The sequence below is a fragment of the Seriola dumerili genome, unplaced genomic scaffold (genome assembly GCF_002260705.1).
Source record: "Seriola dumerili isolate Sdu_G_001 unplaced genomic scaffold, Sdu_1.0 BDQW01000110.1, whole genome shotgun sequence".
Taxonomy (NCBI): domain Eukaryota; kingdom Metazoa; phylum Chordata; class Actinopteri; order Carangiformes; family Carangidae; genus Seriola; species Seriola dumerili.
In genome coordinates, this window is record NW_019174365.1 from 10,383,346 (window position 1) to 10,406,710 (window position 23,365).

The 23,365-nt window shown below is 43.2% G+C and overlaps 1 protein-coding gene across 5 annotated transcripts in view; it reads left to right on the forward strand.

Annotated features, from left to right (window-relative positions):
* LOC111223252 (RNA-binding motif, single-stranded-interacting protein 3) overlaps nt 1-17,242 on the forward strand; it is a 270,217-nt gene extending 252,975 nt beyond the window's left edge. For 4 of the 5 annotated variants that reach the window (XM_022747322.1, XM_022747323.1, XM_022747326.1 and 1 more), the window contains 4 exons: nt 6,775-6,885; nt 13,966-14,055; nt 15,651-15,775; nt 16,569-17,242. In XM_022747322.1, coding sequence (XP_022603043.1) covers nt 6,775-6,885; nt 13,966-14,055; nt 15,651-15,775; nt 16,569-16,572 — 330 coding nt within the window. In that variant the 3' untranslated portion in view covers nt 16,573-17,242. Of the gene's footprint in view, nt 1-6,774; nt 6,886-13,965; nt 14,056-15,650; nt 15,780-16,568 lie in introns of those variants that run through there. The other variant, XM_022747325.1, reaches the window with a different exon arrangement.
* The last annotated feature ends 6,123 nt before the right edge of the window (nt 17,243-23,365 follow it).

Consider the following 23,365-nt stretch of genomic DNA (forward strand, 5'->3'; position numbering starts at 1 on the left):
TTAACTGACGTTTCATTTTTGATATAACCTTCATTACTAATAGGTGCATTTTACACACACAGTCCATTAGAGATGAAATTAAAGTTTGGATTCGTCCTTTCTTAAAGGACACACAGCCTTACAATCGAAGCAACAGAATAACATGACAATTCTCAATCATGTCCATAGTTGAACCTGTATTAGCAGTTCTAGCGCAATCTCACATGCCGGTCTGGTGTCATTTTGAAAATGCAGATTTCCAAGGTAAAAAAATTTTCAGAGTAATTCAATCTGTGTTCCTCTTGAGATATTACACATGATGGACAACAAATTATCTAATAAGTGGAAGGGGGCTGAATCCATGTAATCCCTCTCATATTTCATTTCATTGTGGAGCGACCAAATAGAATACACCAGTAGATTAACATCATGTTAGCCAGAGGTGAGAAATCCTTCTGATTGGTTTCGGCTTTCACATGTTAATCTGCTAACATGGATTGCGCTGTGGCCCTTTTCGCCTGCTTCATTTTCCCTGTAATGATTCTGCTTTTCCCTGTAGGTCTGTCTCATATTTGCAATTAAGCTTTTTCCAAACCCTTAGAAAATGAGATTTCAAAGTTCAGTGTATGATGGCGAAGGCCAAGATAAGCCGCGTATCTGCATCACTGTCCACTTGTGAGGCTTCGGTTCACTGCCTAGTCATGCAGGCTGCACTTCTACTTCTCTGCTACTTCAGTCGGGTAAAAATTGGTATTTCACCTTCCTAGCTATGGCACGCTGTTTCCTGTAGTCAGACTGTGTTGGTATAAGTAGGGCAGCCCTTGGTAGTCTGTTAGCCCCAAGGAGGGATTCATGCTGTGGATTAGAGTGAAAGACTCAGGATGCTGGCTCCCTTTTCTGGGCTTACCCGAAGTAGAAAGGTGCCTGAGGGCCGTCGTCTGGAAACTGTGTCAAAGTCGAGTTAGGTTGGAAGGCAAAGTTATAGGTGGCATAATTGTAAACCTTAACAGAGCACGAACACACAAATAAGTTAAAAAAAAAAAAAAGACCACAATATACACACACACGTTCAGATCATGAAGGAAAGATATAAATATAACGAAAGAACAAACATACAGTATACATGCACTGCCCACACTTAATATTATATACATTCCGCTGTGAGAAACTTTTATGGTTTGGTTTGTGTGTGGTTTCTATGGATACAGTTTCATTACCTACACCATATACCTTCAGGTGGGCAAGCAGTATTTAAGGGTCCTGCATGCTTTACTTGTATATAGTTACAGTCAATTCATCCAGCAGATGTTTCTGTTAACACCAGGCTTTCCATAACCAGAATAACGACTGACTGAACATGCTTAGTCGTGTGTGTGTGTGTGTGTGTGTGTGTGTGTGTGTGTGTGTGTGTGTGTGTGTGTGTGTGTGTGTGGTGTGTGTGTGACACTGGAGATGGAGAAATGTCTATGCAATACCTGGGCTTTAGCAGAATTACTCTAACCCTGTGGTGTGGAGATGGAACACCTCTCCAAGTATCCTGCAGTGCGCATGTCACACAAAACACACTAAACATACACACACACCGGCATCAGTATCCAAACCGCAGAACCTCACATGGAGAAACCAACTGTCAAATACCAGCGAGGAATGTGTCGAGTCAAGTGCGTGTCCGCTTTCATGTGGACAACACAAGTGATGCTTTGTTAGAGTGGAAGACTCGGGAATACAGCCTCGGTCATTGTTTGACGTTCTTGAGGTTTTTATATGTGCGCCCTGTCCGTCTTTTTCTTTTTTTCTTTTTTTTCCTCCCCAACTTTCACATTTCACCTGTAAGAATCCACATTCACTTTGAAAACTTTTCATTGTTCATGCCCCATTCTTACTTCTTACCAGGCTGTAAGGGATTAGCGATAGATTTTCAGAGTAGTACACTACACTATACTTGCTTTCAATAACCAGATGCCTACTTGCAAGCGGTGAAACTTTCGGGCCTAAGAGGGGAGGATCAGCGCGTCAGATTCTCTTTGTGGCCTCGAGCTGTTTTCACTTAGAGCGAGGGCATTACCACAGCCTCCAGGTAGTGATATATCAACACCTGTTTGAAGCAGCAGTGCAGGTAGGCAATAATGTTGGATATTATAACCTGCAGCAGTAATAGAGATGAGCAAAATGGGGATGTTCTGATCGGGTTTTTTAGGGCTGATACTCATCACAGTTTTCATCAGAAGTCATCAGCATCAGCAAATCTGAAGCTGACCTTTAAAGGATTTTATAGGGAGCTTCTGCAGAAGCTCTAAATGCATTGCTATTTTGTCCTAAAGGTAGTTAGTTGGCTGTTATCCATGAGCAGTGCTTCATTACATTTTTTAATACTCTGTTCCATGCTCCAAATTCAGTTAGTTTGGCTTTCTTGTTTCCAAAATGTGAGATAGGTCTCCTTCAACTGCATGCTTCACAAAGCACATGTAAAATATTACAAAAGGAAACATTTGCATCGCTTTCAGACTCATGGGCAATACCTCAGTCTTAATGACAGCGGCCTCACAGTTACATTGTTTTTATGTGCATAAAACTTGACGAAGCCTGTTCTGTTTAGTAAAAATGATGGGTGCCTTCAGATCATACCATGCTTTCACAGTTCTCCATGTAACTACAAACATTAACCGCTTGATCATTTCAGTTTTTATGCTATGTCACATCTGTGGCGTCAGTGGGATATGCTGTACATAACAACATAGCAAAAGCTAATAGAATGACATTTTTTTCAAGTACCCAGCATTACATAAAGTGCTTAAAATCATATGGTGATAATACTTTAGTGCTTTATCTGAATTATAATTTTGAATGCAGGACTTTTACTTTTAATGGATTTTTATATGGTGGTATTAATTTCTTATGGTGGTATACCATTTTTTCTACCATTGGATGCTGTGAAATCAAACTCCCCACCCAACTGCATCTTGGTTCAGTGCAGTGGTAGATAGTAATGTGCACTACCTGCATGTGGTGGAGATCCTTCAACCTTAATGGATCAGGCGGTAAAAACACTCTATTTCTGATCGGCAAATGTAAAGACCAAGTAATGAATATCAGCTGATACCGATCAGGGCTCCATCCGTTGGAGCATCACTGTTTACTGGTAATGAGCGGTCATTAAAAAACACTGCTGGTTGTAAAATTTTTACTAGATTTCTTATTCACTATACATTGTCTCAGGTCGTTCAGTGTATATCACTGTATTTAACAACCAAGGGGCTGATATCATCTGTCTCCTTTCTGGAGCAGGATCAATACCGTCTTAAGCAAGATGGGGCTTTCACACACACACACACACACACACACACACACACACACCAAAACATGCATACATTGAGGAGATCGGAAAACATCATCTCATACATTTGGAACAGATCTGCAATGTCCATTATCCTGCTCTCTGTCTTGTACACACACACACACACACGCACACAAACACACAGAGGACAAATCAAAAACATATATTGTCTATTTGTGTCAGTCTCTTTCTCATTTTCTTTCCTCTCTAGTCTGACAGTGGACAGACACACAACCAGACAGACACTCACATACACACACACTCACACATGCACGCACACACACACACACACACACGCGCGCACACACAACAAAACCCCCTCTCTCACAGACACTCAGTCTCACAAACACAGAAAATCGAAATCACAAATCGGCTTAACTCTCCCTGACACGTCTGTGAATTAAGCCTTTCCGTTGCTCTCCCTTTCCCATTATAAAGGCATTGTCAGAGGCTGAATCAGTAACAGGTAGCCCACAGCTCCTGCTGCTTCCCTCTCGCTCCTCTCTTTCATTCTCCTTCCCTCTTCCTCACCTTCTCTCTTTTTTCCTCCTCTTTCTTTGTCTTCTCTCGCTCTCTCGCTGTGTGTCCCTCAGCCTTTCTCTCTAATTCTCTCTCCCGCCTCCCCCCCGTGTCCGTCTCTCCTCGCTCACGTCTTCCTCATGACCTCCATCAGCTCTCTCCTTAATCATCTCTCCTGTCCTCACACAGTCTTTCTCTCTCCCTCCTTCATTTCCCCCCCCCTTTTTTTTTTTTTTTTTTTTTTCATCTATCACAGCCAGCGGTAGAAAGGAACTAAGTACTAGGTATTTCCATGTTGTGCTAGTTTACACTTGACAGATAGTGTTTACACTACTTCACTACATTTCATGATGGGAAACAGTTTTTGCTCCACTGCATTTATTTGACAGCTATAGTTAGTAGTTAATTTGCCATTTCAGACTTTAGATACAAAGAATTTGATCAGTTTATAAAATATGATGCATTATTATACATTAAATTATCTATTTAAATCCCCACTGGCAGCTACAACTTTAAAATACTGCTTACACATTAATGCATCAGTAATGAAATTCCAATAATGTATAATAATTTAGCTATTTATGAAACCATTACTAAGTAGTTTCCAACTGAACACACTTAAGACTGTGGAGCTGGCAGTGGACTTTAGGAAACACCCCTCAGCACTGCTGCCCCTCATAATATCCAACAGCCCTGTGGAGACCTTTACGTTTCTGGGAACTGCCATTTCCCAAGACCTGAAGCAGGAGACAAACATCAACCCTATCCTCAAAAAGGCCCAGCAGAGGATGTACTCTGTGGCAAAGAGGAAGTACGGTCTGCCACAGGAGCTGTTGAGTCAGTTCTACACCGCAGTCTTCAAATCCGTCCTGTGCACATCCATCACGGTCTGGCTCGGAGCAGCCATAAAACAAGACAGGAACAGACTGCAGTGAACAGTAAGGCCAGCTGAAAAATAACATTGGTGCTCCTTTGACCACCCTCCAGGACTCTTTGAGAACCAGGAAACTGGCAGGAGAAATCATGACAGATTCCTCACACCCTAGACACAACCTTTTTTCAATTCCTCAGCACTACAGAACCTGGTACACCAAAACTACCAGACACAGGTGCAGTTTCTTTCATCGTGCCATCATCCTCATAAATAGCTGACCAGTACTACTACTACTGTTCAAAAGCACTATACGCATTGCACATTATTTTTATTTGCACTACCACATACACTTTATGTATATTGTTTGTCTTATATATATTATGATATAATCTGTATATCACTTGTGTACTGTGCATTGTCTGTATATTGTATTGCTTGAGAGTCACCAATGGCTGGAACTGAATTCCTTGTGTGTGTTAACATACTTGGCCAATAAATGTGATTGTGAGAGAAATATCCACTTAGTAAACACTTATGTTATAACAAGGCTAGGTTTGAACATACTAAGAGCTGCTGCAACTGCAGTGCTTCTTCCACCATTGATCTTAGCATTCCACCCAGTTTCTTTCTTTTTGTGTGGAGGTGTAACTCGGGGAAGGATCACATGAAGCTTGCATATCGAGTGGGAGAGGGAGGGAGACAGGAAGGGAGGGGAGGAGGGAGGAGAGAGCGTTAGCTGACTGTGTTGTGAATGCAGGGAGTAGACAAGCAGAGCGATTCTGACAGGCTGTGTCTGCACAGTTTGTTCTCCAATAGGCCCACACAGAGTCACCAGTGGGGCGCACACACGCTTGCACACGCTCGCAAACACACACCATCGGGAGTTGCACGCTCATATACATGCACACTAACACTGTCACTCTCTTTCACACTCATGCACAATTGCTGTTGCACACAGTGTGTTGCAGGGTAACCCGCAAACACACATAGACACACAAACAGTACGCACATACACACACACACACACACACACACACACACACACACACACAAAGTGAGAAGAGAGGCGAGCCGAGCAGAGGAAAAGGGCTTGGTTTTTAACGCGTTCCTCCCGAGGCTTCAGTGCTAGGGAAATGGAGCTATCATGACAAGGGATGAAAGAGCAACAATGGTTTCATCACTTTCCCTCATGTTCCACTGCACCGTGAAAAAGAAGCTTCTAGCGTTCTCATCCTCCCGTTAGGGAAAACATGCCGCGCTTTAAACCAAGAGGAGACGCTCGAGTTTGAGTGAGTGAGTGAGTGAGTGAGTGAGTGAGTGAGTGAGTGAGTGAGTGAGTGAGTGAGTGAGAGACAGGGAGGGAGGGAGAGAAAGCATCCTCTCTCAGCAATCAATAAACCGCACAAGCCCATATTGTTGATACATCAGCAGCAGATATTGACCATTTTGATGGACCAAAGACAATGGTGTGTATTGATCTTGAAAATGTCCCTGTGTTCAGTTGCTGTTTATTGATACTGTCCCTCTTTCCTTCTTCTTCTCTGGCTCTGTTGTCCTCATGTCACCCCTGCCTGAGCACCACCTTTCTGTCTTCCTCTCTTCTTTTCATTACTTTTGTTTTCTATGATTCCGTCTGTTCCACAGTGTTTACCCCCCCCCCCCGCTTACTATCTCTCTCTTGTTCACCTTTCTTCACCTCCCAGCTTCCTGCCTCACCAATGTTAACCCAGACCACCACCACCCCAAGACTCTGTCCTCCCTTACTCCTTATCCCCTTGTCTATAAACTTTTATATAAAGTTTATATTTTTATATATATATACCTCCTTTCACTTGTGAAATCAATTCACATATTTGTCTGATATTTATGTTTTGTATCCTATGGCCTTTTGCTTTTTTTTTATCATCACTTTTTATATTTTGCTTTGTCAGCAAGAGGACTGGCAACCACTTTTCAGAAGCTAGTGGGAATCAGAATTGATGTAAACAAAAATATACAAAACCTACATCCTGTCTTCTTTTCCTCCTTTCATCTCACCTTCTCCTTGTCTTTTCCCTTGTTCCACCAGGGTGCAGTGATCACGCCAGCCATGGACCACACTATGTCCATGCAGCCTGCCAGCATGATGGGCCCTCTCACCCAGCAGATGAACCATCTGTCCCTGGGCACTACAGGAAGTGTGAGTACTCCTCGCTGTGCTACATTCAACCACGTACTGTATGTTACACAAAACACGCAAACACAAGCCTGAATAGTGGCTATAATCCAGATGAGAGAACGTCCAGGTTGGTTTGTTTATGCTTGTTTACAGCATCTCATTGTTTTGTTCCCCGGCGGTTTTTAATAGTTTCACATTTGCTAACTCTTGTCCTCAAACTTGACCCGAAACAGTGAGGTCAATTAATCACGCAGTCAAGGCAATAAAGGACAGTACTCTTTTCAGGGAAGATGCAAATACAATATTATCATTAACATTAAATGAGTTCTCTATCCATAAAACTGGATGCAATTTTATGTAATTTATGAAGCATTTCTAAATATTTTGTTATTTTTGCATTAATATGGGAAGCACACTAACCAGTTTCATTATAATATAACTGACATGGTTTGAGATTTTTTCAGGGTCGGCCAAAAAATCCATTCACATACATGTCGACTATAAATGCCGCTAGCTGCTTTGCTGTTTTCATTATACCACTCCAGCAAGGCAAAACATTTGAAAGCATACATCCACTTTTAAGAGTTGAGAAATAAACCGGCAGGTGTCTATTACACTGCAGGTATGGGTCAGGAGGACCGAGTGGAGGCCTTTTATCTTTGGGGAACATTGTTCATTTAGTTCCGAAACAAAGTACACATTGAGTAAAAGGTGGATTTTACATTTCCTTTTCAAGAAAGCCAAACGTTCTTAGGCTGTCGCCACATGTGCTCTGCCATGGAGCTGCCGTATCATTTGTTTTACACTGCATGCATTCACTGCCAGACACTGAGAGAGCATATTTCCTCCCTGATCTTCCACATTAAACAGATTTCCTGTGAAGCTTAACAGTGGGACAGGGCCCTCTGTTCTCCACCTTCCTCACTTTCACCCTTTAATTTCTGTTTCTCTCTCACACTTTCTGTCTCCCTCACTCTCTAAATCACACATCAAATCTATCACTCCATTACTTTTCCTTATTCCACACACGCACGCACGCTTACAGTCACCGGCCCCTAAACCAGGAACTCCCCCCTGTTTCAGGATCAAGTCGACTTAGAGGTGTCACACAGTTCTGAAGCCTGACTTCCTGCCCTAACCCTGCTGCCCGGGGGCAGGCAAGCAGGCAAGCTTTGCTCCAGCACTACCTTTGATCTGTGTGTGTGTGTGTGTGTTTGTGTGAGTGTGTATGATTGAAACAGTGCTGTATTGTACAGTTACCCATGTGTTTCCAGGTGAGCTGTCAGCGACTGTGACGCCATGTTGGCTCTGTCAGGAATGCCCCCTCCCTAATCTGCCCCAGCTGTGCTAACAACCAGGATTAGAGACAGGCTAATCTATGATGATGGCTTCTGATGTTTGATGGGTTGTATTATAGGAGAAAATGGGTTAAGACACTCTCTCTCCTTTTTTCACTTCTGGTTTACTCTCTCTGCCTCTCCCCTTTCTGCCTGCTTAGCTTTCCCGAGGCAATGTGCTGTGTAGCATAACTTTTCTATGGCTGAGCTGCACACACGGCATGCCACACTTGATCATCTCTGGGAATTGAGACATGTTTCCTATAAAGCTGATTCTTAAGCCAGATGTGAAAGCCCTTTCATACTGACTGATTGAGAAAGCCTGTTAAAAGAGGGGTTAGGAACCAGCATCTGTAACTATCCGTGTAGTAAACTGGACTTGACACCACATATTCTCAGAGCACATTCCTCAAGCGTACACGCATGTGGTGAAGTTGTTTTGATTGCCCCCGCTGGTCACGTGACGCAACCTTTGCCACAGACGAGCACCTGCCATGAGCAGCGTCTCCAAAGTCAACAACTTATCAAGACTGCCTCTGGCCACTGAAGGAGAAAGCCACACCTCAGAATACTCTTGGCTGTTCCAGGGCTCTCTGCGGCTGTTTGTGTATGGCTGTGGCTTTCTTCTTCTCTCCAAGAAAAGAACCAAATGTTCCCGATCCGCCCCAAAGCTGCGACACTGGTGCGGTGACCATAGCTTTCCGAGAACGCGGTGTTATTTTGCGCTGTTGACAGCGTGGATCGGCACGGAGAGGGTTTGCCCCGTTAAAAGGGAGCAGGAAGGCAAACCTCCCCTCGTAATGAGGAAGCGTGGATACGGTGCCGTCTGATGGTCACTGCTTTGGAATTTAGATGCTTCACCAGAAAATGCCGTGTTTTCAGCAACTGTAGTCACCCAGCTCAGTCAGTTTGTCTGTGTTGAACAACTTGAGTACAGAATGCAAAAGAACCTCGGGCTCACTGTTTATGGATTGCACACATAAACATGCCATCCGTGCTCCTCGCTGATTTATTTTACCATGTTTGGTGCATATTGCTCCAGTTACTGATTTATTTACTATGTTACAGCTCTCACCACTTAACAGGAGTCTATCTGTCACGCCTTGTGTTCGCTCTTCCCTGTTAGTTGCTGTGCACGTGTGGCTGTGCCCATGCTGTGTTTGTCATTTTTGTGTCTGTGTCTGTGTCTGTGTGTATGTGTTTGCACATACTGTATGTCAGTGTCTGCGTCTGCGTGTGTGAGCGACATAGTGTTTGACATGACAAGAGGTGACCTTCCCTCTGTGTTCTCCATCCTATTCCTGTCATGCCATGTATAACCCAGGTCTCTGTTGTCATGGTGACAGAGATGATTGACAGCTTCTGTGTCCCTGGAAGACAGATTTGTGTGAAGCGCTTTCCTCTATTATCTGGGCTGTTTCCCTTGGTCTTCTATGGGGAAGCCTAAGTGCAGCATGTTGTTCTGCATTTCCATAACTGTGCACGGCTATATTTAACCTTTACTCACCCAGGGAAGTTGACTGAGTGTGTACTCTCTTCTCTTGTTGCTTCACATTCGAGCAGTAACACATGTTGACACCTGGGTGAGTCCTGGTACCACCGAGCAGTCAGGTCTTTGCAGGACCTTGAAAGTAATTGTTCAGGGAGGAACAACCTTTTATGGCATTTTTAAATTTTGCATTTTGAATGCGTTTAAGGGCCTGTAGCCAAGAACTCTGGTGCAAGAACTGGCCACTCTTGAATAAGTTTTATTCCTCTGATATTGAAATTCGTGTGCTTAATTTAAAGTTTGTCTTGTGAAATAAGAACTTAATTCTGAATTCAGATTGTATTTTCTCAGTTGGTATGCAGCCGAGGCTGGAGTGCACTCAGACCTTGTGCCTGAAATAATAAAGAACTACAGCAGTAATGACATTTCAGGCTCATACATTCATGTTCCATGACACAGAGTGAGTGTGTACTGCCTAATTTGGGTTACTGAAGGCAGACCTTTGTAGTATTTTGGCTTTACTTAAAGCTGCACCAATCAATATTTAAAAAAAACAAACAATGACTCAAATAAATTTGTGTAATGTGAAAGGTGTCAATCACTGTGACAAACCCACAGACAATTGTCATCCGACTCTTCCCTTCAACTCATCAGAGCATTTTATTGTCTTTCAGCTCATTGCTTTGATTTTACCCCTGTTACTATTTTAGTTCTGTCTCGCCTTTTTTATTCATTTCCAGCAGCAGCAGATATTATTAAACCAGCTGCACGCTGGTGAATGTAGTGGGGCATTTTGCACCCAAAGAGCCGTTTATTTCTATCAAGAGTTGGAGACCAAAACAGGATAGAGCTGAAAGGAGAGCGAGTAATGGACTGTAAATAGGCAACTGTTTGCCAACACATTCACCATATCAAATTTTAGGTTGATTATATGTCAGTGCTTACAGCTTGTTCCTCTGCCCTTAAGTGGCTACAGACATCAATTAATACAGCTTTAAAAATACCTTGAACTTGAACTCGACTATTAGACTAAGAGAGGGACTTCTTATCATCAAACAGTTAGATTTATATTCAGTATTACACACCACATGTTGAATGCATTTCATGCCTCATAATAATAAATGCAATGCAAAGACCAAAGACTTTTTTTTTGGACATTTCGGACTTTCCTGCCTTTTGCTGCGTTTGTTTCGGTGCATTACTGCCACCTGTATATCAGTGTTTGTGAACCCACTCGAAAACTCCACAGGGTACCTTTAATACTGAAATAGTAAATATTAGAATAGTAAAATGATATACAGTAAGCCTGCTGATAAGAATGAGTTTAAAGAAGTGATTTAACAGATGACACTGATTTTGCCAGTGTAAATCTCTTCAGGCACAGTGCTAACAAAGCCTAGGGGCCAAGATATGGAGGTTTTTTTTTTTTCATGGTGAAGTGGTACAGCACTATGATTCACAGCCTCGTGTGTGCAGCTCCAATAGTTCCCTTCGTGTTGGATCCCCACTGCTAAGATCAATAGTCATCAGAGCCCATCCCCACGCTGCTCTGCCATTAATAACCTACACTGAATAGCTGGATGCTCTTGCCTTGACCAACTGTTATCCTCCACCTTGCGGACGATGCGACAGAACAGCATGTCAACACAGAGGGGATAGATAGATAGATAGATGTGGGGACTGAGTGACAGACAGAGAGGGTGATGATTTATTTGGACATTTAAGCATGCTAACCTGCTGTGCTACATTCCACCAGTGCCAGAAATTCTCTTTGATGTGGAAAGCTGATTGAAGAAAGTAAACTGCCCCATCACCCTTGTACCCTCCAAACATATATTGCATCTTATACTTCACTGTGGTGCAGAGGCCCAAACCACTGTGGTACCAGAGCGGCTCTGTCTATTCTATGGATTTTCATCCTGGCATCGCTGCATTGCGGTCTGACTTTATACTGTAGTTATAGGTGTATGTCATGGAGAGTGAGGATAGAGAAGAAACTTAGGGAGCCTACTCACACCAGCCTCGTTAAGGAACTATTCAGTCTTCCCGTTCATCAAACATACACACACGCCATCTGCTTCAGGCGCAGGTGTGTGTGTGTTAGGCGTGCATGTGCATAGATGTGTATGTGCGGCTGTGTGTGTGTGTGAACTGCGAGAGTGAAACACCATTTATTGCCAATTAGGGATGCTTTATATTGCCCAAACCTGTCCCCTGACTATGGACAGGAAAGTATTAAGAGTTGAAATTGGACAAAAATCATCTCCATCACCATAGCAACCCAATTCACTGTAGCTAGACTTTGACATCCTTGTGACTTGCCACAGCAGCGAGTGCAGAAATGTGCCCTGCTCGACCTGCCACATTAAATAGGTTAACTAATGGTTATGGTAGACGAAAAAATCTTATCTTATTAAATTTTCCTGTTAAATCTAATTTAAATTCCTTTTGCAGTCCTGCAGAGAAATATAACATTTCAAATGGACATTCTCCTTTGACAGGGAGATTTTGATATTGCTAATTATCTCCTGCTTCCCTTCATTTGCTTTCATGCAGCCCTCACAGGTGAGTTGCCTGAATAAGTTAATGGGAAGGGGAGGCGAAGACAAAAAGTCACGAAGAAAATTGGTATGCATGGTTTAGATTCACCAGGGAGAAGGTCACTTCAACAATCTGATAGGCCCTTTTAGACGATAGAGGGCTGAGAGGGGGGGGGGTGACAGGAAGGTGAGAGGGAAGAAGGGATGACACAGAGAGGTAATGTGGTAATGTGTCAGGAAGTCTGGATATGCTGCCTCGCCCCGTCCTGAGTGTCACAGCCCTGAAGGTGTGATAACCTTAAATTCACACGCACATACCCACACAGTCACACTCACATACGAACACACACAAGCATCCATCCCAGGGCATCCTCCTGGCCATGTGTAGCGACGGTGGGGGAGTTAATCACCCATGTCCATGGCCTTTAGCTGCTCTCATTAGCGGTGAGCGGTGGAGCCGTACCCGATCCATTAGCAACGCTGCCGGTAATGACACTTCACCAGCACCGCCGGGCCCACAGCCAAGAAAGGCTCCGCAGCCCGGCACAACCCCTCCATTACTGCCTCCTACTGCATATTGCCGCCACGCTTTTTAGCACTGGCAGGGGGACTGAGAGGCAAAGGAAAAAATAAGACAGAAAGAAAGGGATTGTACTTCTCTTTTTCCTTGGTCCGGAAAAGCAGCAGGAAGATGAGGAGAGGCGGAGAGGCAGCCCGGTGGCTTTTATCTGGGATCACATCCGTTGGCGCTGTACTGCAGCATTATCGTTCCAAGCTTCTTTGTCTTTGTTTGTCTTTCTCACACTCAGACGCGCGCACACACACACACACACACACACACACACACACACACACACACACACACACAGACACATGCACAGACTCAATGTTCCCAACACACAGCTGCACACAGGAGAACACATACATCCACATGCACAGTTGGACGGACAAATAGTGATAAGTCATCTTTTATGCACAGGCATGTGCTAATTAAAAAGAAGCACACACACTGGCAAATCAGGCTCATACTGGCACACATGTTCATCATCACACATACGCACGCACACACACACACACACACACACACACCATACTTTCACAGCAAGTCCCAGAAAAAGCCTCAGAGAAAAGTGCCGTGTCTTCATTCATATTGCATGTGAAAGCCCCATGGCTGTCATGTAACCGAACCTGTGTCACATCTGTAAAATGGCCTTCATGGAGCAAGCTAGCATCCAGTTAAGAGCCAGAGCAGGCATGACTAAAGGAATATAGGCCACAGAAAACAGACCTCCTGTTTTCTCTTTCCTCTCTCTCTCTCCCTCTCTTTCCTTTTCCCTTCAGCTTTCTTTTTCTTTTTCTTTTTTAAATTTTTTATCTTCTTCTCAGCTGTGGCCTGGTGCAATTGCCTGCCTGTGAAGTCTTGGTGGAACAGCAGGACATCTCTTCCTCCTTCCCCTCTGTCTGTCTCACACACTCTCCTCTGCTCTGCTCTGCTCTGCTGAGCGTGCACACATATTCTCTTAGCGCCCTCCAAAGGATGCTGAGGGCACAGCAAGCTCCCATTCCCGATGGCTCCGGGGATAATTGCACTGAAAGAGACTTGCAGGGAATTGTAATATCAGTGTTTGAAAAGCGTTTCTTGTCTAATATTGGATTGGGATTTGGTGCTCTAATGTGTGTAGCAGGAATTTTCATGCGCAAGGCCTTTGATGTGTGTCTTTTGTTTGTGTTTCAGTACATGACTGCTGCAGCTGCCGCGGCGCCTATGCAAGGGACCTACATTCCCCAGTACACTCCTGTGCCTCCAACAGCCGTCCCTGTCGAAGTAAGACCCACACACATGCACACGGTGCTTCCCAATAATCTAGAATCTGCTATTTACAGATATCTGTTAGTTATCTGTTTAAAAAGTCTGATATTAACCCTAAGGAGGACGTCATTACTGCTGACAGCTCACACACTTACACTCACAAGCACTCACTCCACCATTTCTAAATGCTGCTCACCACAACAGACCAGAGCAGTCATTGAATAGACAGATTACATTTGAAGCGTGCTGTAAATTGCTCTTATTCTCTCCAAACAAATAGCCTTGCACTACCAGCAAATAACAAGGATGAAAACTGCAAGCAAAGCTAAATGAGTCAGAAGTTTTATAGTATTTGCGAAAGACATTTGAAGTGCAGTGCAGACTTTGTCACTTCTTCGGCGGCTGTCTGAGCTCCTGGCAGGTTCGGGCAGCCTAGCCTGAGAAATGATGAACGTGGAAAGCAGGCAGGCAGGCAGGCAGGCAGGCAGGCAGGCAGGCCGGCCGGCCGGCGAGGAGAGCAGGCTGGCTGTCTGGTGGCTGACAGTGCGGTCGTATTCAGATGGACTATCAGTCGTGTATCAGATGACAGGAGCTGAAGTGAGACACAGTGCCGGCGGTGCTGTCTCCCCCCCCACCCCACCCCCCCCACCCCCACAGCCGGTTCGGGCTGGTAGGTAGCTGGAACACACACACATCCGTCAGCCATGGAGCTCTGGTTAGCCCACCAGCCACGGACAATGACAGTTTCCCCTGACAGACCCATTAGTCGTTCCTCCCCCCTCCTCAGAAAGTTGCAGTCTTCTTCATGAAGGAGTTGGACAGGGGAGAGAGATGTAGTTGTAGTGTAGCCCACGGCGTCTCTTACCTATTTCATCCTCACCGTCGTCCTCTCAATGCCAGCGTCAGCAGCAGGGCGTATATCACCGTATCAGCCAGTGTCTGGAGGGCTGATGTATGGACAAGGAGGAGTATCCTTGAGAGCTTGTTAAAGGTGATTGAGATGACTCAGTGATGGGGGCTATTGGTAATGCTCAACACATAAAAAGGCTAAGAGGCTGTTGTGATGAATTCAGTGCACACAGCCATCCTTTTCCAGTCTTTTCACCACAGACATAGAGGTAAAACTCCATGAGCATTATAGCACATTTTGTTCTTTCGTATCATATAGTAAATTTGATTACCATACATAAATCCCTATGCAATGTCAAACCACCAAACCGGTTTTTTCTCCGTTCGGTTTTGTTTCTACTTTAAAAATGTTGTTCCTAATATACATCTTATACGTTTCTGCTGCTTAATTATTAGATTAAAAACAAATATTCTTTATATTTTTTTTAGTGCAGAAATAAATTAAACTGTTTAAATTCAAGACTGTGGGGGGGGTGGTTGTAGTAGAGAAAACCTCAGGAAGAGCAACGGAGGACAGTTCCTTCTTCCAGGACGGATAGACACGCAGTGGTACAAATTTACAGTGTGTACAGAGTAGACAGAAGAAGACTTTTACTCTATACAGTCACATACTGTACTTTTCAGCAGGATGTTACAAGCACTGCAGGGAGATGCTTGTTAGAGTTCAGAGCTGACACATTTCCTCCCGTGTGTGTCCTCAGGGAGTGGTGACGGACGCCTCCCCCCAGACAGTGGCTCCCTCATCACAGGAGGTGGCTGGCCAGCAGCAACAGATCCAGGTGGACAGCGCTGCCGACCATGTTCCTGCTTACTCATACCAGTCCAAGTAAGCTGCTGTCAACCTGTTAGACATGCTATGCTATTTTCACACATTTAAAAAAAATAATAATAATTTAATTGGTAAGCAGTAGAGGTGGGCGTTCAGGGATTAAGTTATTTATGCCTTTAATATCTCTGGGTGTGTTATGTCACGCTTTCGTCAATGCTGTCATTTTTTCCTTAAGTAATGTTTCCATTGACGCAGTGAAGTATTTAATTTGCCAGATTAACCAAAAAGAGGATTTCCTGTCGTTCCATTCCAATTTTTTACATATCACAATATACACAATATGTTTTGTATTATATAAAATGACACTCACATTAGGTCGTTTTGTGGTAAACAAATAAAATCGTTTTCAAACAGGTTTTTCACTACAGACAAGCTTCCTGCCTGTGAATTATTGGTTGTAGTGAGGGGATATCATCATACAAAATAAAAAAAATTGCAAGGTACTTCTCTTTGACAAATGTTTTTTGTGAAGATTCACAGAACTTAATACCGATCTTAAAATGAAATAAAATAAGAGCACTAAGAAACGCAGTGCTGTTATAAAATGACTCGTATTAGTCCTGGCAGCTGTTGTCATTTCCTCGTCATTCTGGCAGCACTTTTTTTTTTGCTTCTCTGACCTGCTCAGAACTGTTTAACATGCTGCATTTTGCTTCAGTACTCGGACTGGGCTGTCAGCTGTCAGCTCTATTGCTCTTCTGTGTTTGTAATATTGTGCTTTGATTACAACTGCTCTCTCTCTCTCTCTCTCTCTCTCTCTCTCTCTCTCTGTTTTCTCCTCTTTCATCAGATAGCAACGGCCTGAGCGAATGTTCCTGTGACAGCGTTGCCTTGAGACAGAAGGTGGCTGCACTGTGAATGTGAGGAAAAGAGAATAGAAAGAGATTGCTTCCAGATTGCCCAGGCACCAAAAAAGAGACACTTTTTTCATTTCCTACCTGGCCTACGAGAAAAAAAAAAAAAAAAAGAAAAAGAAAAACGCAAGAAGGAGGAGGAAAAGAGTGCTGAGGAAGGGGATGGGAAAATTGCTGGGCACAGTGCAAAGAAGTGAAATTGTTTAGTCTGGGAACCTGCCTGAAGGGCTGGGCTGAAGCTTGAAAAGTTTCTCAAAGAAAATTCTCAACCAATTAAAAAAAAAAAGTAAAAAAAAATACATATACAAAAAAAAAAAAAATGCAAAAAAAAAAAAAAGGTTGAATGCGCAGGTAGGTGATGAAGTTTATTTTGTAATTAGAAAAGGGGAGTCAAGTTTGAGATACACACAGAGATTGTCTTCCTCAGATATTAAGCTACAATTTCTTTTCACTCTTTTTTATGTTCTAGTGTTAAATTTTAGTTTTCTAGATATATTCGAAAAAGTGTTTTTTCTTTCTTGAATCTTCATGGCCTTAATTTGAAGGGCGCCAGAAACTTTTTACAGAGTTAAACTCTGACGTCTGGTTAGGAAAAAAAAAAAAAAAAAAAGCAAACAGAGTCAGTCTCTTGGACCACTTGGAGGGTACAAGACACTGGATGAGTTGTTCTAAAGAGGAAAAAAGAATCTATCACATAAGCTGTACAGATTTAATAGAGAAGAGCTTTTTTTTCTTTTCTTCATTAGAAGAAAACTTTGATAATTATTATGTCAGAGGTAACTAAGTGTCAGAAGAAAACAAAATGTCTGTTGGGGAAAAAGACTCGGGGGGGAGATGAAGCTCTGAAGAGATTTTTCACAATGAGGAAAAAATGAAAACATAAGGAACATGCTGCATTGTGGATGCAGTCTGTTGCAAATGCTGAACTTGTTTTTATTATCATAATTATTATTTTACATGGCAAAGTTGCTGTCAATGACATTAGTGCTTTTTATCTGCCACATTTTACCTTTTTTATGAGCTTTAAGATGTTTTTAGCCCGCTTTGCTTGTCACACTGCAAAAAGACAAAAAAAGAAGAAAAAAAATTATAAAATGAAAAAAAAAAAAAAAAAAAAAAAACTACGGAAAAATTCTGGCAGTGAAATAAAAACAGTAGATTCAGTAGGAGCTTACGGTTTAAACCAATCAGTGCAAAAGCAATAGAAGAAATTGTTGACAATTTCTGTAGTCTTTCCTAGTTGTGGATCAAATGCAGCCCATGGATGGCCATTTTTATACCAAAGATGAAGAGACACTCTGAACCAGAGTTTTGTTTTTGTTTTTGTTTTGTTTTTTTTGTTTTTCCTTTTCATTTTTCAGTTTGATTTTGTTGTTGTTGATGTTGATGTTGTTGTTGATGTTAATGTTGATATTGTTGTTGTTGTTGTTGCTGTTGTCGTTGTTTTTTATTTGACCTTGATGGCCGGACCAGTCCTTACTATCCTTCTTTACACTTTCTTTTCATCGGGTTTAAGCTAATTTTCCACGGTTGTCCAAGCTGTCACCGATGCACACACACACACACACACACACATACACAGACAGACACACACATATACACACACACACTCTCTCACATACTGTATGTACACATACATGCACACACTTACAAACTCATACACACCCTTCAAACAGTATTTAAATGTGCAATGCAGCCGGTGGCAGCCCTACCAAAAGTCTTTTTTTCTTCTCCTCTTCTTCTCGTCTTTTCATTTCTTTATATGTCTCATCACTTTTACGATGCTTTCACACACCGTGGGTGCATTCCACTTCTCTCTCTTTCTCAGATCCTGCAGGGAAAACTTTAGGAAACAGATTCGGGGAATGTTGCTTGCTATGCTCCGTGGTCGTCGATGCATTGCTTCCAGCTTTGTCCTCTTAGTGATTTCTGTCCTCAGTCTCTTTATCTCTTTGATTCAGCCGTAACTAACTCAACCGTTTCTCAGTTCTCGTACTGAGCTTCAGAGTTGAACTGGGAATCTCCCTGCTGCTGTTTGACCCCATTTTAATCCCTGTCATGTCGACATCACCAAATCTAGGTCACGTTTTTGAGTATTTATCTGCTGAGATTACCAGATGAGTGGTGTTTAATGCATATTGTACATCAGATAAGGTGTAAATCATAAAACTGACTTTGAAATCTTTATCAACGATTGCATAAACTTTATGGAACAAATCTAATGTACATATGTGGCAGCCAAAGAATATGAAAACAACTGTTTTAGAAAGTAATGGTGGTTAAAGGAGTAGTTTGACATTTTGCAAAATAGAGTTATTCACTTTCCAAGAATTGGATGAGAAGATGGATATCACGCTCATGTCAGTATGAGCTGCTGGTTAACTTAGCTTAGCACAAAGACTGGAAACAAGGGGAAACAGCTAGCGTGGCTCTGTCCAAAGCTCACAAATATTCACCTTCCAGCACCTCTAAAGCTCAAGGATTAACACATTAAACCTGGTTTGTTTAAACCAAACAGAAAAGTGAAATAATGACACTATTTCATGGGGAGTAATGTTCTGGACTATTTCTTGGCTAGGTGCAGTGACTTAACTGTCGTCTTTGTCGTTAGACAACCAGCAGAGACTCCAGGAAGTTATTCTGAAGAAATGTCATACTATTCCTTTAAAACACTTTTGAACAGAGACACAATGACTCCACATCTGTAAAGCAGGAAACTTCGCTTTGAAAGATCCTGTTTGAATTGTAAGACTGCCATCACTGTGTGACACTAACAAGGCATGGAAGAAGTGTGTTTAAAGGCTACAGAGGGACTGTCTGTCTTAAACGTCCCCCTGATCGTTTGCCCAGCGCAAGCAGTGGAGGTCAGCACACCTGTGGGACCTAACTAGACTCGTCACCAGCCATAACAACATGTTGATGGCAGCTCCTTCCTCGACCCCACCGCTGAGTGTCAGTTACACCCCTGGTTGTCCCAATTTGTTGCACAAACAACCCCGACTCATCTTATCCGGTCTTTCCATCTCAGAGCTGCACGAGGTTTTCAATGACTTCATCTCTGAGGATTGTCCCTGAAGAAATTGCCTGTGGGACAGCAGCCATTTCTGCCCCCATTACAGCAGCCTGTGTGTGTCAGGAGCACTGTGTGTCTGCTCTGTTCACTCATGCCCGCCCGCTCTGCCCCAACAGTGGTGCTCCGGCACTAAAAAGACCCCGTTTTTTTTTCCCTGCTTCACTGGCACCATTAATGTGCCAAGGCCAAGCCAGGCTCCTTTGCTCTCATTTTCCCTCGCTGTCATTCTCTCCCTCTTCCCCCTCTCTCCTGCTCTCTCTCTCTCTCTCTCTCTCTCTCTCTCTCTCTCTCTGAGGTTTCTTCTCTTTATTGGATGGTGCAGAAGCAGAACCACAAACCAATTTCAGTCACTCTCGCAATGAGGCTTGACGGGCCCAATTTGTCTCCCTCCGGGGCAATAGGATCCACTCCAGTGTCCCTCAAAAGGCCCTTTTCTTCCAAACAGAGAAGGAGCTTTTTGTTTGGTGACAATTGCAATTGAGCTCTCGCAGTTCATGTGACTCATTCAAATCTAAGTCCAGCGCTGCATTTTGGGACGAGGTGGCGTGTTGTGCACATTACAGGCAAGCTATGTCATTCTGCGTGGCGATGTTTGTAACTAACAATCAAATTGTACATCGAGTGCCTTTTTAACAAAGCTTCCAAATGATTCCAAATTATCAATGTGATAGTTAAAAACAGCAAAGCACATGGGAGAGCGTGTTAAAGAAGGTGTGCTGAAGAAATGCTACACAATATCGAAGCTACTCTATGGTGCTAAAGAGGAAGCTGTCTCGGGCTTGTGCCTTCATTGTGTTCACTGATCTCTGTGACGAGCTGGCCACTGTTGATCATTTTGCCATGAACTCACTCTTTGCAGGCCACCTGTCCACTTGACGACACACAAAAAGAAACAGGAACACAGGTTCCTGTAGGGGACTATACTTTCAAAGCCATACATACATTTTCTTCTCCTCAGTAACACTGTAAATACCTGCTGTACATTCTTGTCTTCCATCCACCAACGGAGGTCAAAAGCCAAATGCGTCATTCAAACTGTCTCTCAGTGATCATTCAGCTATTTATTGTCCAATCAAATCAACACCTGCCCTTTTCCTTTCATCTGATCTGCCACTCAACATCTGCTTTCACTTGCCTCAAGGCCATGATTCGCTCTTATCTCCCGATGAATAAGTCTCTGCCACATTACAGTCTTTAAAGGCTAACGGCTGACAAATGTTGGGCTTTAGAGTTCCCTGGACGTGCCCACACTGCTCATCTGTTCGTCATTGTTGCATGAACTCACTGTGTCTGAACCATTTTTAAACGACAGAGCTGCTACACTATAACTTAACCAGTTTTAAGCTAGTATGTGTGTGTGTCTGCGTGCGTGTGTGAAGAGTTGTTCTACTCAACAGTTCAACTTTTAGTGAGGTTATGAATACAGCATAGCTACAACCGAGTTCTCTAGACTTTTACGGCTGCTGTTTTATAGAGTACTGAAGACATTTTTGAAGCTTAATAGGACTCATAATGCAGGAGTTGCACATCAGAGAGCAGATCGTCCTACAAATGGCCTGAGATTCAATAGTCATGGCATTAGGGGAAATAGGATTACAAATAGTCAAGAGATTATGGGAAGAAATGCACAACAAAGACTATCAGCTCTATTTTGCTAATGGAGATTTTAAGAAAGAAAAAGATGTTAAGGCAAGTGTTTGCTTTTGGTGCACGGTACTAATATTTCACAGAGATTGGACAGATTACCCGACTGAACAAATAGAAATGGCTTTTTCTTAATAGCACAATGGCATAATGTACCTTTTCAGAATACCAATACCTTCGTGGAAGTGTACAGAAGGCATGCCTGCAATTTTAAGGAGGCTGTAGCAGAAACGCTCTGCTCCCAGTCAGCCCATGTGTCAGCACAAACCAGAAGCCAGCTATGCCAAGAGAGAAAGTGTGTGTGTGTGTGTGCGTGCGTGCGTGCGTGTTTGCATGCGTGTGTGAGAGAGTGAGAGAGAGAGAGAAAGAAAGAAAGAGAGAGGGGGGATCATTAGCTCATGTTGCCAGGCAGAAGTGGTCGTAGCCTGGAGTTTCTCCGTCTTCGTGCAGCAGTATGTCCCCGCTACTGAATCCCAGGAGGTGACCAGCTTGACCCCTCACTAATTAGCAACACATACTCTTCCTGTCTTGCACCACCATACCCAGACAGTCTTTCTCTTCTTTATCTAGACAGTCACTCTTCATTTTCCACCTCTTCCATGCCTACGTTTTATATTTAGCATACCGTAGCATGTCCACTCAAAGTCCACATCAGCATCTTTTCCACCTTTGGGAAAAACATCAAAGTGAAAGATTCTCTCATCGTCTTTAGAGAAGATTGGCCAGAGATTGGGGGGGGGGGGACTCCACCTCATTCGCATCACGCAACCTACGATTTGCAACATGAGATCAAGTCGTCATGCTAATTTTGACGTGTCACGAATCAAAACAAAAGCCAGATTGCACCCCAGGCCTGAGCATGCAAGAGGACTTTCATTTATCTGCAATTTGCAATGATCATTTCTGAAACATGATGCTAACACCAGTTGCAGTAGGCGTGAGGGATCACAGGTCAAATCAGCAGGGAGAGCAGGTCGGAGGACGTCATTCGCACTGCTCACTGCTGGCCCAATACTCTTTACCGTGTCAGGATGATCCTGTTTGCTGCCATAGTTCCAGAAAGTAAAGTTTATGCAATCATTAAAATTTAGTTATAAGCATAGTTTTGTGGGTAAACGTCTATCTGAAAATATCAGAATTTTCATAATGCGGTAAATCTCACTCGTCTGGTGCCCCAAGAGAGTCAAGTCGTATGCTTTGAATTGTTTTCGACTACTGTTTGATGCAGGGAGAAGGAGTGATGCTGTAGATTTAGAAAAAAATGTGGGGAAATGCAACATTTCATTCCCCGTCGGTTTTCTTTGGATAACTCACACACTCGCTACAAGGTAAATCTGATTTTTCTGTGAGCTTACCTACTCTCAGATACCTGATAAATACACATCTTGAGATTTTACCTACATCCTGGTTTTCTCCGGTGTCGGTCTTTCAAGGCGAGGTGCTTACTTCACTGCCTTTTCTTAGGAAAAAAAAGAAAAAAAAAGTTTTCTCAATCCGTCCCTTGCTCACCATTTCTCTCAGTCACTGCCACCATCCCTAAATCTGACATGATTCAGACTGTCATTTATGTAGTGTGGCCTCCACGCTGTCACAGGAGGAAACTCATTAGATGTATTACATGTCATACTCAGTTGATGCGAGGCTCTTGCAGATTCATCCTTTGTGAATGGAGTCGCAACCGTTCCACATTGATTCCCGTGTGTTAGGAAAACAGTAGTTCAGAGTTACTCTCACAGCTTGTCTCTCACAGCAGAGTGTAAAGGAGAACCGTGGCTCAATAACTCATCACAGACCAGGGCATACACACACACACACTCGCACTTACACACACTGTCTACACACATAATGCAGTGGGAAAATTGCTCAAACTACCCCCCATAAGAGCGAGGCCCTGTGCTTTTTAATTGATGCTTCGGTCCACCTTTGATGAGAGCTATCGATTGGCCACACAACCCCAGGAGCGGAGCCGGTCGGTCGGACGGTCGGTCAGTCAGTCAGTCAGTCAGTCAGCCAGCC